At 35.9% G+C, this 15963-nt stretch overlaps 3 protein-coding genes across 3 annotated transcripts; 2 read left to right on the top strand and 1 right to left on the bottom strand.

The window, feature by feature from the left end:
• On the top strand, positions 1-3555 carry LOC105177737 (pentatricopeptide repeat-containing protein At2g01390). The gene is made up of 2 exons (XM_011100981.2): positions 1-1485; positions 1933-3555. Exons 1-2 carry the CDS (start codon positions 732-734, stop codon positions 2943-2945), a joined length of 1767 nt encoding a protein of 588 aa, XP_011099283.1. The 5' UTR covers positions 1-731; the 3' UTR covers positions 2946-3555.
• Positions 6440-8470, top strand: LOC105177735 (calcium uniporter protein 2, mitochondrial-like). The gene is made up of 2 exons (XM_011100979.2): positions 6440-7151; positions 7933-8470. Exons 1-2 carry the CDS (start codon positions 6597-6599, stop codon positions 8401-8403), a joined length of 1026 nt encoding a protein of 341 aa, XP_011099281.1. The 5' UTR covers positions 6440-6596; the 3' UTR covers positions 8404-8470.
• On the bottom strand, positions 13761-15498 carry LOC105177734 (elongation of fatty acids protein 3-like). The gene has a single exon (XM_011100978.2). The coding sequence runs from the start codon at positions 15029-15031 to the stop codon at positions 14129-14131; it is 903 nt and encodes a 300-aa protein (XP_011099280.1). The 5' UTR covers positions 15032-15498; the 3' UTR covers positions 13761-14128.

Genomic DNA, 15963 nt, shown 5'->3' with positions numbered 1-15963 from the left:
CTGGAAAAATAGAGTGCTCTACAAAATAGGATTTCTCTCTCGGAAATTTCTAGACGATTAACAAAAATGATTTTGGTTAATTCGGTAAACGTGATCCAAACTCAACATGCTAAGGAGGACATTATGTGTTGGAAGGACGAGGTTTTATCGTGGTACAGTACAGGAGGTTACGAGCTAGCATGGACAGTGTAGTACAGAACCTGAACCTGGGTGTAAAAATGATACAGAGACATGCATGCTAGAAGCCTAGAAGAGATATGGTCATATATCTTGCAACTTTTTGCTTTCTCAGTCTCAGGTGATTCAACTAAATACGTCTAAGGTGTACGGATTTGGCTGGAAAAATAGCCCCCACCCCGACGATTGATTTGGCTGGAAAAAGCAAAAGGGTGCATTCTGCCAAGAATTATCCATTTCAAGGGTGGATTCTGTCATTTTTAGTTTTCCAGGGTGCAAAATGCAAATTACCCCATTTTCTTCTCGTTCCCTTTCTCCCCCCTGTTTCCCCCATTTCCGTCTTTGTCGCTTATCTTCTTCCATCCCAAAATGATCTCAAATATAAGCTAAAAGGCAATTTTTTTTGAGTTTTTGCAAAGCACCCACATCGTCAACACGACGGTGCTCTCTCAGCTGAAATTCAAGAACTTGTTACGCTCTCCCGTTTTCAGTTAGTTTCCGACTACTCCGAATAAATGCTTATTTGATTTTCCGTCTCTTGCAGTTATTTCTCTATGTTTTCTTCCCATAGTTCCCATCAATTCCTCGGAAAGTTCAAACTCAAACCTTTCTTGGGTCTGATTCTCCCCAAGCCTTTTAGCTCTCAGAAAATTACCAAACAGAGGAAGCCCATCAAGCAAATCCCTCAAAAGATTAATAAAACCCTCGCTCGCCAATCGTTGGTCAAGAAACCAAATGTTGAGCCAAAAGTGTACGCGAGGGAAAGAATCACAAAAATATACAACATTCTGAAGTATTCGACGTGGGACTCTGCTCAAGAACAGTTGGAAAGCCTCCCTATCAAATGGGATTCCTACACTGTCAACCAAGTTCTCAAGACCCATCCTCCAATGGAAAAAGCTTGGCTCTTTTTCAACTGGGCATCTGAGAGGAAAAATTTCAAACACGATCAATACACTTACACTACAATGGTGGATATTTTTGGGGAAGCCAGGCGAATTTCATCGATGATGTATGTTTTTGAGCAAATGAAAGATAAAGGGGTCAAGATTGATGTTGTTACTTACACTTCGCTGATGCATTGGATGTCTAATGATGGAGATATTGATGGGGCAATTAAGTTGTGGAAGGAGATGAAGGCAAAGGGTTGCCGCCCAACTGTTGTTTCATACACAGCTTATATGAAGATTTTGTTTGATCACAAGAGAGTGAATGAGGCAACTGATGTGTACAAGGAGATGATTGAAAAAGGCCTGACGCCCAATTGCTACACATACACGGTCCTTATGGATTATCTTGCTTCCTCTGGTGAGTGACTTAATTCATATGGTCATGGACTTTTCAGTTCTTGTTCTGCTTTCTCGGGAAGCACTTGGGTTGTATTGCTCCTTCTTCAGTGACCACCTCACAAATGTCACATGTGTTTTGATCCCAACTATTTTTGGTTTCCACCTTGTTACTTGATTATGTATAATGCAGTAGTCTGTTCTCCTATTGGTTTTGGTGCAATCATACTTAAAGATGGCTCCAATATCATACTTATAGAAATCTTATTTTGTAATTTATAGAGTTGGAATGTAAGCGGAAAGCCAACTTACTATTCATTTGCTGATCCAAATGGTAGCCATGCAACTTCCCATGCCTTATATGAAAGCAATTGCTATAGTCTGATTTACATCATTGCATGAAAATGTCGTTGTTCTAGTTTTATTGCCTAGTAAGATATTCAATTGTATTCTTTTTTGTTGATCTCAGGCAAAGTCAAGGAAGCTTTGGAGATATTTAACAGAATGCAGGAAGCTGGGGTGCAACCTGATAAAGCTACATGCAACATTTTAATTGAAATATTTTGTAGAACCAGTGAAATATGGGCCATATTTGAAATTCTTAAATACATGAAGGAAAATTTCTTTGTCCTCCGTTATTCAATATATCAGAAAGCTCTGGAGACTTTAAAATTGGCTGGGGAAAGTGATATCCTTCTGAGGCAAGTTAATCGCCACTTCTCTGAGGAACACTTCAGCGAGAACACGGATAGATATGATGCAATATCTCCTGACAGTGACTTCAACGTGGAGAACTGCCTTTTTTTGTACTTGATGAATAAGCAGAGTCTTGTTGCTGTTGATGCTTTGCTTGCTGACATGATAAACAAGTGTGTTCCATTGGAAACCATGGTGGTTTCAAGAATTATTGAGGTAAATAGTGTCCGCCACAGACAACGTAGTGCTTTATTGGCATATGAATATAGTGAGAAATTGGGTATAAATATTGACAGAGCTGCATATCTTTCCTTAATAGGCTTATCCATTAGAACAAATTCTTTTCAGAAGGTGGTGGAGATTGTCGAGAAAATGGTGAAGCAAGGTCTTTCTCTTGGCACACACTTAAATTCTCTTCTAATATATAAGCTTGGCTGCAACAGGGAAGCTGCTTCTGCTGCAAAAGTGTTTGATTTATTACCTGATAATGAGAAGAGTACTGCTGAATATACAGCTTTAATAGATGCTTACTTCTCTTCTGGGAATATTGACAAGGGACTTGAAACATTCAAAACTATGAAGAGTGAAGGTGTAAGTGTCGCCTTAGGAACTTATTGTGTTTTAATAGCTGGTCTTGAAAAACATGGTAAAACTCGTGAGCTAGAGTATTACAAAAAGGAAAAGAAGATGCTGCAAACTGAAAGATGTTCTCAAAATGTTCCAATGGAGGAAACAATATGTAATCTTCTATTTGCTGGGGAATTTACTGCTAACAACGCTAGATAGATCGAGATACATATTGATATCCTGGGATTGAGTGTGCTGTCAGATTCTTTTTTCCAACGCTATGCAATAATATGCTATGTAATGCCATAAGAGACAGGCACTGCCTCACCTCATGGTTTGATTGAGCGTTTTTGGCTGAGATGATGTTCTTGATGCTAGTTATTTCTTAAGCACTTGCATCAGCTTACACAGAATGTACAATTTGAGGTGCTAAAGGTTGTGACAGGGGCTCAAGGGCAAATAATTTTCGACCAGGTAATATATTTGTGTTGAGATACATATTGGGCCACGACGATACTTGAACTAAAACCATTGGCGTTAATTTGTTAAGCAACCGAGATATCATCCTGAGCATCTGGAGAATGCCAAATGGAAGGACAAGACTCAAGAGCTAGGGATGTTTTAGTAAGCGCGCTGCTAATGTATGCTGACAATATTCGAGTAATTGTTTCTTATGGCTTGATACATTTTGTAAAATAAGTAGTCATGAGTTGAACTGTAAATCCTGTGCTGTTTTTTCTTGTGGCCACATGGAAGATGGAATTGAGCGCTGGCCGCAGAACTCTCGTTTTCCAAGTCGTATTTTGTTGTTAGCCGTGGATGATAATTACCAATGCTAAAAATCAACTGGTATCAGTATAATTGTGTACAAGTAAATAGGTGCGCATGCCTTACACCAGCGAGAGTATAGTCGCGAAAGGAATCAAGTCACCTTAAGCTCAACTCGTTCGTCATAATAATGTAATTAGCACTTTATTGTTTCAGAGCTTTTCTATATGAATTGAAAATACCAATGCTGTTTCTTCATATTGATGTGACACGATTTTATACTGTGATATTTCCAAATTTAGTTCGTATAAAAAAACATTATTATATGATTGTAAAATCAAAATTTAAAAGCGTGCTTCGAGCTTGACTTAAATAATAACACAAAACTATAAAGTATTCATAAAAATCGTGGTATGGTGAATTATTCAATCAAATTGAGGGTTGATATTCTTGTGTGATTTGACTGGAGACCCTGGAGACTGACGTTTGAGGTGCTTACTGCATACTTTTTGATGAGGGATGAGAAATTATTGGATAGAAAGTCTGAGGGGAATTGGAATGTGGAAACAGCGGACGAGAAACAATTAGTGCGATGATATTGATAGGTATACAGTTAAGGATCATTTCTGAGAATATATGCTTCCTAAATTATGTGCAGAAACGATATAGTAAACTCAGCATTATGCAGCAGTACTCTGAGGTTGTCACTTGCTCAGTACGATGCTTCACTGATTTCCGTGTCTAAGGAACATGCATCAAAATTCAAAATTCCTATCCCTACCCATAAATAATGAACCATTAATCCAAATATTTTTATTCCTAGGATTTATTCCCATCACCACTGGGCTACACTTCTGTGCCTTACTGTAGAATCAATATGAGTTGAAGAGATGAAGAAAACGAAAAGGGTGTTTATCTTGTACAAAATATTACATATACCAACTTATTTGGAGTATTGATTCAATCAACTTACAAATTATTGCAAGGAGAATGCCACCGTCTTAAGTTTACGTTTTCCTCCTCCACTTTGATGCGCAGAACCCCTCAAATGTCTCACCTACTCCATATCTTTTCGGGACTCAAAGTAACATACCTCATTCCCTAGTATTCAATCCAACATAATCAAAAGATCCCTTAATTAAAAATATTACTATTTGATTCGTTACAGTATATAAAATTGATAACAAATTGAAATCCAAAATTCTAAAAAACCTTGTTCAGAATACGAAAATTTCAATTTCGATTCAGTTTCGGTCAATTAAATCAAAATATGAACATCTCTAAAAATTCTTATCTTAATTGAAATTTAACAATGTTACACCAATCACATTATATATATTATTGTATTTATTAATTGTTCTCCTTAACTATTGCATCAGCTATATAATAATTACAACACACTCCTTGATAATAAGTTTGTATTTGTGTTTAATTGAACTTCATCAACTCCCAAACTAATAAATGTTTCAATCAATAAAGTTTGGTACATATTGATTACCTCATCAATTGAAATACTATAGCTAGGGGTTTACATAATAGTTATCAAAGTCTTCATTTTTCTTTCTTTTAGATAAAATTAATTTTTTTTTGAACAAATAATGTGATTGTAAAATATCAACTTCTTACTCATCAATAAAAATTTATTTTAAAATCCAACTACGCTTAGATCAAACAAATTATACATTAATCCAAAACTGAATTATTTTAAAACATAATTATCGAAAACATCAAAATATATTACGTGGCTACAATCCATATGATGTGGTCTTCTGTTACGCTGATGTCATGATACTAATTTCAAAAACCTCAAAACCAATTAAAAACTCTATTATGCTAAAAAAAAAATACTAACAATTAACAAATTATTTAATTATTTTTTAATATAAAATACAAAAAATAGATAATGTGATAATGATAAAGGCAAAGGACGACAGGCTGGACTGGTGTAGGTTCATTACAACACCTTCATCGACTTACGCCGCAAGTTCAGGTACTCAAACACTATCCATTAAGATCAAATGGGTCGGGTCATCGGATATGTATCCGCCCAAATTGCGATGTGGCGACACGTTAGCGTTAACGTTGGAAAACCCGCGGCCTCCATCTTTTCGGTCAAGTTCTTTTTTTTTTTTTGTTTACAAAAAAGAAATATGCAGCCACGTCGTCTTCTCCAAACTTGATCCTCTGCGCTGAGGACTATTTCATTACCTTGACCTCTCCGGTTACCAGCTCCTCCGTAATTAACACGTCTAGCACATAATATATTCGACCAATTGGATTAGTCTTGACGGTGATGACCACTGCGGCCTTAGCCAACCACGTGGGAGCTGATTAAAATAATTCACGCAAAATATTTTTACCTACTCACGATATTTAAGCTGAGATATATTATTATTTACCCGTGGTGTGCGAATATTCCATTTTCTTGGAGGGTGAGTGATCATTTAGGCTCCAGAAATATATCTCATCTCATTTTATCCGATTAAGTCAAATAATATTTGGATATAAAATTATTTTTACAATTTAATACTTTTATTTAAAAAAAAACATATCACTTTGTTCATAATCGTTACATTTTTCTTTTTAACTAACAAGTTTATCTCATTTTATCTCGTTCAGATAAGATGAAAGTAAATTTTAATTCAAATCGAATTTGGTTATATCGAAACTAATTAATATATTAAGTGTGATACATTGATCGTGTAATTTATATTGACTAATTAAATAATAAATATAAATTTTTTATTCAAATCAGATATCAACAAATTAAATCAATTGCAATCTTATTTTTGTGTACTACTAAGTTTAAAATATTAAAAGGAAAATATTGTCTGAATCGGATTATGAAACCCTATTTTCTTTCTCCAACACTGCAGCCTCCCATTTAGGCACTTTATTTATTTATTATTGCCTCAATTTGGGCATGGCTATATATAGAGAGTGGTCACGTAAGAGTTTGCAATTGTTGAATCAATTCAAATGCAATAAGCAAACCTCTCAAAAAAACTCGTAACCAACTCTTTTTTTTCTTTTTTCAGTTCTTCTTTGTTATTTTCCACAATTTTCTCTCAAGAAATCTTGTTCTAGTAATTTTCTTCATCAATGGCGTTCAAGAAAACGTTGGCGCAGCGCCTTTTCGGCATATCAAGAATCAGCAACCGTGCCCTGACTAACTGCCGCGTTTCCTCCCCATGCACCGCCGTGCAATCCAAGGCCTTGAATCATAAGACGACGACGCCAAACCGACTCGCCCCGGATCCCGGAGACGATGGGATTTTCAGGCGATACCTCCACCGATTCTCGGCAGCGACGTCGCCCGGTCTGCGGTTCCTTCCCACGGGAGAGAATCTTTTCGAGAAGCTCCGGGAGATGGACATTGCCCGAGACAGGATCAGGCTTGATGGGCTGAGGCCCGCGGCGCCGGAGGTGACGCTGTCTCTGAAGGATGCGGTGAAGATTCTTAGACTTTCTCAACTTGAAACGGTGAAGTCGAGGCTGAGGCAGATTGAGAAGGACTGCGTTTCTTATCCGGAATTCTTGGAGATTTGTGCTAAAGAATGCTCAAGTGTCGATCAAGCGGAGGCATTGGCCAAAATGCTTGATGAATCCGGGAGTGTGATTGTTCTTGGAAACATCGTGTTTCTCAGGCCTGAACAGGTTGGTTTTTTCGCTTCAATTTTCTGTTCATGTGGATTGATTTAATCTTGAACATGGGCCTGTTTTGATTCCTATAACACTCTTAAGTCTAGACTCCGTTGATTGAGTAATAGGATTAGATCAAAGCTTAGTCCTTTACGTGATTGATATTCTGTTATTAGATTTTCTTTTTGTCCTTTTCCAAATTATGATTTTGGAGACAACCGAAAACTAATGGAGTTTTTTCCTGCACTATGTGTGCTGTGTCTTCCACAGGATCTCTTAAAACGAGATGGTGACTTTTTTTATGGGGTATCGTTTGTCGAGCAGAGGAAGAAAACTCACTAACTAACCTCTTCTTTTATCTATCTCCTTTCAATGAGGGCTGAAGTGAGGAAAATGACAAGGACATCCAACTTTTCTGGAGTACATCAAATTGAACCAATCCCCCTATTTTAATCCTTTGACCAACCTCAATTTTCAAGAGAAAAACTCAATCTTGTCCAGTTTATTTACAAGGGACAAGCCTGAAGATTCTTGCTTTTGCGATTTTGGAAAAACTCTAATCAGTTTTGGTAAACTTGGAGTGGAGATTAGGGGGTACTACCTCAGTATGGGAAAGAAAGACTACACAAGTTTTCAGTTCTGAGTGTCAAGCTGTTCAAATTTGAGCAGTTGTCGTGTTTGTTTCTGTCAAGAAAAGCCAACTGACTTTAATTAAAGACCTCACACTAACAAACTACAGAGAAGTGGAGCCTATATCAATTTACCAAAATGTTGTGTACAATTTTTTTGGATACAGGTGGTGAAAGCCATCCAGGGCCTAATCCCCATCCCCTCACAAACCGGCCCTGAAGATCAGATCAAGGAACTCCAGGAACTGGAGAGACAGAAAGCGGCCATCGACAGAAGAGCAGAATTGAAGGTTCGTCGGGAACTATGGTGTGGGTTAGGCTGTCTGGCTGTCCAAACAGCAGCCTTCATGAGGCTAACATTCTGGGAACTTTCATGGGACGTAATGGAACCTATTTGCTTCTACGTTACATCCTTGTATTTCATGGGCGGATACGCATTCTTCCTACGAACATCGAAAGAACCGTCGTTTGAGGGGTTCTTCCAGAGCCGGTTTAGCGCAAAGCAGAAGCGCCTCATGAAGGCTCAAAACTTCGATGTTGGGAGGTATAACGAGCTGAAGAAATTAGCTTGTTCTGGTCCTCAGTCACCGGGGATTAATTCTATCAGTTTAGCTTCTTCAGGTTTACGGACATACTGAGTGTGATCTTATTAGCGTATGAAGACAATGAGATGACACAAAGTAATTAATTATACATTAGAGACAACATAAGCGAAATTTTGTTTTGGTTCTTTTTGTTTTTTTAACCGTGCGGCTCTTGTAACAATAGTTTGGAGAGGCTTTTCGACTAAAACTCAGATTTCGTATATGAATTAGTGGACTAGTAAATTTTTACTCGGCGTAGCTCTGATTACTCTAACAAATTATACAAAATAAGTATGATACAATTAACTGGCAATCTCTATCACGAGCAAAAGTTGCCAACTTATTTGGATTGTTTTGAAAAGAATCGGATTAGAAAGATTTAGGGACAAATTGATTTTGAAAATTTTCTCATTTCATCTCCTCTCCTCTCGTAGTAATTTTTCTATGAAATAACTACTTTTGAAAAAAACAAACATATCATATTCAGTCACCTACTTAAAAACTACCTCATTTCAACCAAATTCGTTTCATTTTGGGACGAGATGAGATGTAAGCAATTATTTTATGCCGTGGAGGTAAAAGCAATTGAAAATTGTTGGTAGATGGAAGGAAGAGATAAAGGGAATCTCATACATTGTATTCTTTGAGTTTAATATTGTGATTAATTTGAAGGAGAATCGAAGAACATGAAGCAATGACTAATTATTAGGGAAGCAAAAAAAAAAAAGCTAAAAAATTGATGGATAACAGCATCAACCAAGTACACATTAATTCTCTTGCTTAGTACATCTTATTCTTATCAGAAATGTGTGTGATGCGTCAGATTGGAATAATTAGCGTCTGCAAATGAATTATTAAAAAGGACATATCATTATCCAATAATATCATTCCATTATCTTCTTATTGTAAAGTATTATTGTAATTATCTTGATTAAATTTTGAAAATTCGACTTCTTACTTTTTGTGTGACTTAGCGTGGATAAAATAATGATGTTAATTCCAATCAAAATCAGACCGATCAAGACAAATTATATAAACAAATGGGTTTATGTATGTTATGTGATTTTTCACAACTTATAGGTTATAATCACTCACATATTAGATACAATTAATATTTATTGTATGATCGATGGTGAAACGTAACTAAGTCTAATCTGAACACATTTCTTGTTTTTATGAATTAAATATCCCTCATCTACAGACAACTATCAATCACAAATAAAATATAATAATAAATATATTTATATATATATATAATTAATTGAAAGTGACAAATCTGATTTGAACTAAAATTTATAATTAAATAGATATCTCTTTTGACAAATGTATTCCCCACACCACCGACTCATTGCAATTTGTGACATACATTGAAGGGATGGAGCGGCCAGTCATTGTTATATGCATTGAAGAAAGTTGAAGAAGCCACTGTTGTTGTTTGTGAAGAGAGAAATTTAGCAAACTAGTCTTCATTTAGCAGCATTGTATTGTTATAAAATTTCTTTTTTAATAAAAATAAAAAAGAAAATATGATTTTAGTGCCAAAATATTAACCAGTAACTTTAAAGTTATCACTAAAAATATATATTAAGTGACAATAACTTTTATATTGTCACTATATAATTATTCACAAAAATTGTGTACAAAGTTGTCACTAAATAATAATGCAATTAGTAAAATATCTGTAGTGATAATATAATATAGTAACATTATTTGTTGTCACAGGTCGTCACTATACTTGTATTTAGTGATAACTTTGTGCACATTTTATGTTACTAGTTCTTGTCAATAACAACTTGCAATACAATAGTAATTATTAAAATCATGAAATTAACTACTGTGATAGAATAAAATTTATCACTAAATATATATAACTAGTGATAATATTTAAAATTATCATTTAATTTTTTTATCACTAATTTTTTATTTTTTTGTAGTGATATAAATAGCATAAAATTTATCTGTCGTCTGATTCAATCAAATACGTATCAGAATTTTCTAAATTTTTTTGTTAATCGATATGTATGGTGTCCCAACTTTTTTTTTTGTTTCCGTATTGAGATGGTGCATTATAAAAAAAATTATTATTTTGTACATTACAAATGAGTAAAATTTACAAATCTAACTAAATTAACACTACCAATCATGATTACAAAAAGAAAAGTCAATATAGACTTACGTTTTTATCACAATAATCAATTTTGTTATGCTTTTCGGTATGATAAAAAATTTACTGTAATTTCCATCTGTAGTTAATATTTTAATCCATTTTGCTGCACTAAAAAAAAAAAAAGAAGTGAGATTTAGAGCATGTTTCATGATCATTTCAGTGCCTTTTTTTGTAGGAATGATCATTGAAATTACTAAGGAACGGAACCACGCTACTGATGTCACATTTCTTTTGTATTCCATCCAATGGTATGTTCATTAATACAATCGTTCCAATTATTATATTACAAGTTGCGTCTTTATCATCGTGGCAGAAGCGAAACAATAAAATATTGTAACACAATTTAGAATATTTTTTTAATAATTGGAATAGTCTGCCAGTAGTAAATGAGTACTATTCTAAATTTCAGTCCAACAGCCATTGAATATGGGGACGTGAAAAAAAAGCATTTCAAAATGAGGTACAATTTGAGACGGTTTCATTCCTTAGAAATGCTTGTAGTACAATACCCGTTTCTAAGTATGGTATTTGTGGGATGTAGTTTGTGTTCCAAATACATTACAATGGCTAAATTTTAACGGTTATTTTTGGGTTCCAAACTGTGTGCCTGACCCCGCTCCTAATATGTGGTGAAATGATTATATTCTAACGCCTATTTGATGGAGTTTCAAATACCATTTCAAGGCCCGTTCCATTTTTTTTTATACATATGTTGCTTTTATTTTATTTATTCTTACTCTCTCTTGCATTCTTATGCAATTGATAGTAAATTTTATCAATCTCTCTCTAATTTTTGTTGATCTTTGAAGTTGTTTTAATCATGTAACAATTTGAACCCTTTTTGGTTAATTAAAATGCATGCAGTATTTATTAATTGGTTATATTTGTTCTACCTTTGTCAATTAAATACATTTCTATAATAATATATGTATATATATATGTGTAGTACATATTATGTTAAGACAATCGAGGAGATGGATGTATGAGAAGAACTTGCCGAGGAGGGTGGGTTTTACACTGAGTTTGAGGATGGTGTTATTGCATTTCTAGAATAGGCCAAGTCTCAACATGCATATATGGACGGCGAGAAGATTAAGTATTCATGTCGGAAGTGCAAAAATAAAAATTTTAAAACATCGGACGAGGAAAATTTCGACTTGTATATGAAAGAGTTTATGCCGAAATATTATAATTGGACTTCTCATGGAAAGGAAAGGGTGCAAGAGTACTTTGATGTTATCACTGCGCTCTCTATGCATGAGGAGCAAACTATTGCCACCGCCTTGTGTCGGACCTACACATCACTGTCGCCACCACCACCGCCACGCTCGAACATGGAGGATCGGATGATGAGGCTGGAGACGATGATAGTCGACATGATGAACATGATGAAGTCGATACAAACTAGCGCTTCGATTGTCTGCCCGTCACAACCTCCCGTGGACCCTCGTGCCCTGGACGATGAGGAGATGGACCATGCTGACAAGGGGGTTGGGATATAGATTATGTTTGTTTTTTATTTATATTTGTAAACGTACAATTCTTATATTAATATAATATTTTTTATAATTATTTATCTTTTAATGTTAATTGTATTTCATAATTCGATATTTATTTAATTTTAATTAATTATTTCTTGAGGCAGTCAGCTAATCTAAAAGAACTATACAGGCCATGCATTTATGTAATTTTGTAAAGCTTCAATAATTATTATAGACAAATGGCATATTAAAGTGTGAATATAACGGGCAAATACTTTTTCTAATCTCACACAAACATGGGCCGTCTACCCACCTAATACTGGAATAACAATCCCATTCTCGTCCGAATTTGGGTCATGCAATCATGGCCGCATGTTTATGTGTCGTGTTGGGAAGGTACAGCGTAAGGTGGAAGAGGAGAAAAGTAATGAGAAACCCAAAAGAATTAGCCCCAGAATTCATAACCCATCAGCCCTCTCTTTCAACTAATTACAACAATTTGCTCTCACCAAACCCCATTTTCAGATACACAAATACTTTATGTTTTTTTTTTTTTAGAATTAAAAGTACAGCCACTTAGGAGCCCTTGTACTTAATAGGGTGTTTGTATAAATTTATCACTAAATATAAAATAGATTTATAATTATAATTACAATATCAAGAAGTGTAAATTATAATTTTATAAATGATGATTTGTTTTTTGTGAATGCAAGTTGTGAAAATATTCCTTAGTGCAGTTCTAGTGGAGACTCCACATCTTTCCGATTCATCCATCTGCTTAACAAACCGGAGGCCGGTTTGATGATGTGAAGGTTGACGACCACGGCTTATCATCATTAAACATGATAATAATCTGACAACATTTGCAAAAATAAGGCGGTCTGAACTGTGAAGTGATATATGCACTTCTTTTTCTTTATATATATTTCTAAAATTTGACATAATTATAAATATTTTCTCGTTATTTGAAAAATTATAAATACCTCATCTGATTTTAATGTATGTCTAACAATAAGCCAATTCTGTTAGGTCTTCATTCAATTTTCGTGATGAATTGACCAAAATGTCATTTTGAATTATAAATTATAAATTTATATATTTTATAATTTTTCAAAATATTCTATGAACTAATATTTCCTTCTAAATTATTTATTTTACTCACTCTCAATTTTTTTATATTTTTTCAAATATTTTATGTATTTTTTAAAAAAAATCAACAAAGATAAAATAATAATGTCCACTTCACTGTATAGGGGCTACATAATTATTTTCGATTTGAGAAAAATATTTATAATTTTTCAAAATACAAATGAGTATTTATAACTAATTCAAACCTCGGAAGAGAGCGTTATAATTTACCTATATTTCACTTTTTAAATCCTTTGTTGTCGCATTGGGAATCAATTCTTGTCCTGGTCAAAATAATTAAGTGTTTACAATGTTAATCAAATTTATTACAATTACCATATTGATTACTAAACAATTAAAGAAATATCACATGACTGATTCAGTGTTAAAACACAGAAATTCAATTCAGATGCAAAAGTCTTCTAATTGTGTATAATACGCACAGGATGCGGGCACCGAACAGCAAAGCTATTACTTAACACTTAAGTAGTTTCTATTTTGTCATTTTCATGTATTTTCTACACATAATACTGTAGAAAATTCCACAAAAAAAAAAAAAAACGCTTTATCACCTAATTTATAACTTCTCAATCTAAGTCTCGAGTCATTTAGCACCAATACACACACGGTGGCGGTAGGGCAACTATCATCAGACAATCCTGTCTAAAACCACATCCTTCAACTAAGTACAGTTACCGGCATAAAAAAGAAGTCGTGTTCCCGTCCTACCTAACTACATATCAGTATAACTCGTGTTTCCCAGATAGCAATTTCCCCCTCCTAAAACTAGCAACTTTAACTTCCCACACTTTTGTTAATGCAGTCAGACTAATTACCCTCTAAAGCAGTACTGAAGCTGAAAGATTTTTGGGCTCATAGATTATTCAAGTTTACATCCCACATAAACCATATTTCAATATATATATATATATATACTTGTGGTAATCTACTACTAGCCGAAATAGTTTAAAAAAACAAAAAAAAAAAAAGGTTGTAAGAGACCTCAAATATCCTTGTCTTTGACCAGCTCCAGCTTTTTAGCCACAAAGCTGAGTTCATGGCCGGCGCCGCCGATAACACCGACTTTTGTTTTCCGGAGATGTTTTTTCACGTAAAAATTCAAGAACAGGAATAGGATTGCCCCATTCAGAACTGAGTTGAAAATCCACGCTCCAATCCCATTGCATCCGCCCTTGATGAAATGCAACAGGAGCACTCCAAAGTGGCACACCAGATTGCAGCTCAGTAGTAGTATTTGGCAATTCACCACGAATGGGAAACACGCGCTCGGCAATCCGATCGCCGTCCAAAATCGGTAACCATAGACGACGGAGTACACCAGAGTTGTCAGGAGAATCGCCAGCACTTGAAAAGATTGCGAGAATTCCAGCCAGAGGAACGACATGAATATCAAGATCGAGTGGTTGAACAGCTTGAAGAAGGGTAGCTCCCGATACCGGAGAATGGTGATGAATGACCGCAGCGCGTGGAGGAAACGCGAGAGATAGTAAATGTAGGACCAGAAGAAGACGCGGCCGGAGGGGCGAGTCCCCAAGGGGAAGCAGAGCAACCACTGGAAGGTTGTGGTGCGGGAGCGTCGCCACAACCACCGCGTGTCCCGGATCTCGGCGGTGGCGGAGAGTACAGTTCCGGCGAAGATAGTGGCGGAGATGAGGGCCATAGAGAGAGAGTGGACTGCGGGGAGTGGACCCAACGGGAGGGGACGGCGGTGGCGGAAGAGGAGTTGGAGGAGAACGTGGAGGACGACAGCGGCGGAAACATAAAGGGCGATGGAGGAGAAGAGGAATGACCAGGTGGAGCCCCACGACTGGGTGTGGCTCCACCGGAAGCCGACGATGGATGGTTGCTCCGAGAGGTAATACCTCAGGCTGTGGTAGGACGTCATCTGACGGAAGAGGGCGTCTGGTACACCGGAGGTCTTGACTTTGACCGGACGGCAAAGGAAATAGACCCCACACCCACAGTTGTCTCTCAGCCGATGGATGGATTGATTGGTGCTCTGTAATTCACGCGGAGGGGAGGAGAAGGTGGATAGAAATAATCTTAGCCGCAAGAAATTGAGAGGGCGACAACCACTCCACTTGCCCAGACTCCCACTATTTATTTCTTGATTTCTCCTTTTTCCATTTACCAAAATTCTGAGTTGGTAAGCCTGAGAGTGAGTGTGAGATTAGGATTGTGAGTGGAGCGGTGCATAGGTTTTGAAAGAAGGGGGAAATTTGGGTTGGACAGCGAGAGCGAGAGCGAGAGCGAGAGCGAGGGCGAGGGTGAAATAAGAAGAGTTAGGCAAGGGTACGTGGAGGATTGTGATTGGAAGCAAGTGTTTTCGCATTTTCTCTTGTCCTATTTCTTGTCGTGATTTATGTTGTTTCCATCCCTCATATACTTGCGACTCATTGCATCTCCAACTCAAACCCCCTCTCTTTTACAATTGTTTATTATTTTAACTTTAATCCTTTACTCTGTATTTTCAACCCTTTTTTCTTTTTCTTTTCAAAATAACAAAAAACTGGATGCAAATATTTATCTTTTCAATCCAAGGCTTGACGTGAGGTTCACATTACTTAACTAGTTGTTTTTTTAAAATTAAATATGTATTGACCCTCACCCAAGACTTGTACATATTCATGCTTCCAGATCAAGATTTTTTATGAAATTTTCAATCATAAACCAACGATCATACAATAATCGTGGAATTAAAGCAATAAATCTTTTGAAGGGTTGATTGACACTTGAACTCCAGTGTTGATTTGAAGCATCACCATCCCTAGAAAATGAACTAGGAAAATCACTTTTCATTTAAGTTGGGCAGTACAT

This window comes from Sesamum indicum, linkage group LG15, assembly GCF_000512975.1.
Source record: "Sesamum indicum cultivar Zhongzhi No. 13 linkage group LG15, S_indicum_v1.0, whole genome shotgun sequence".
Lineage (NCBI taxonomy): Eukaryota > Viridiplantae > Streptophyta > Magnoliopsida > Lamiales > Pedaliaceae > Sesamum > Sesamum indicum.
This window is presented reverse-complemented; position numbering and strand designations above follow the sequence as displayed.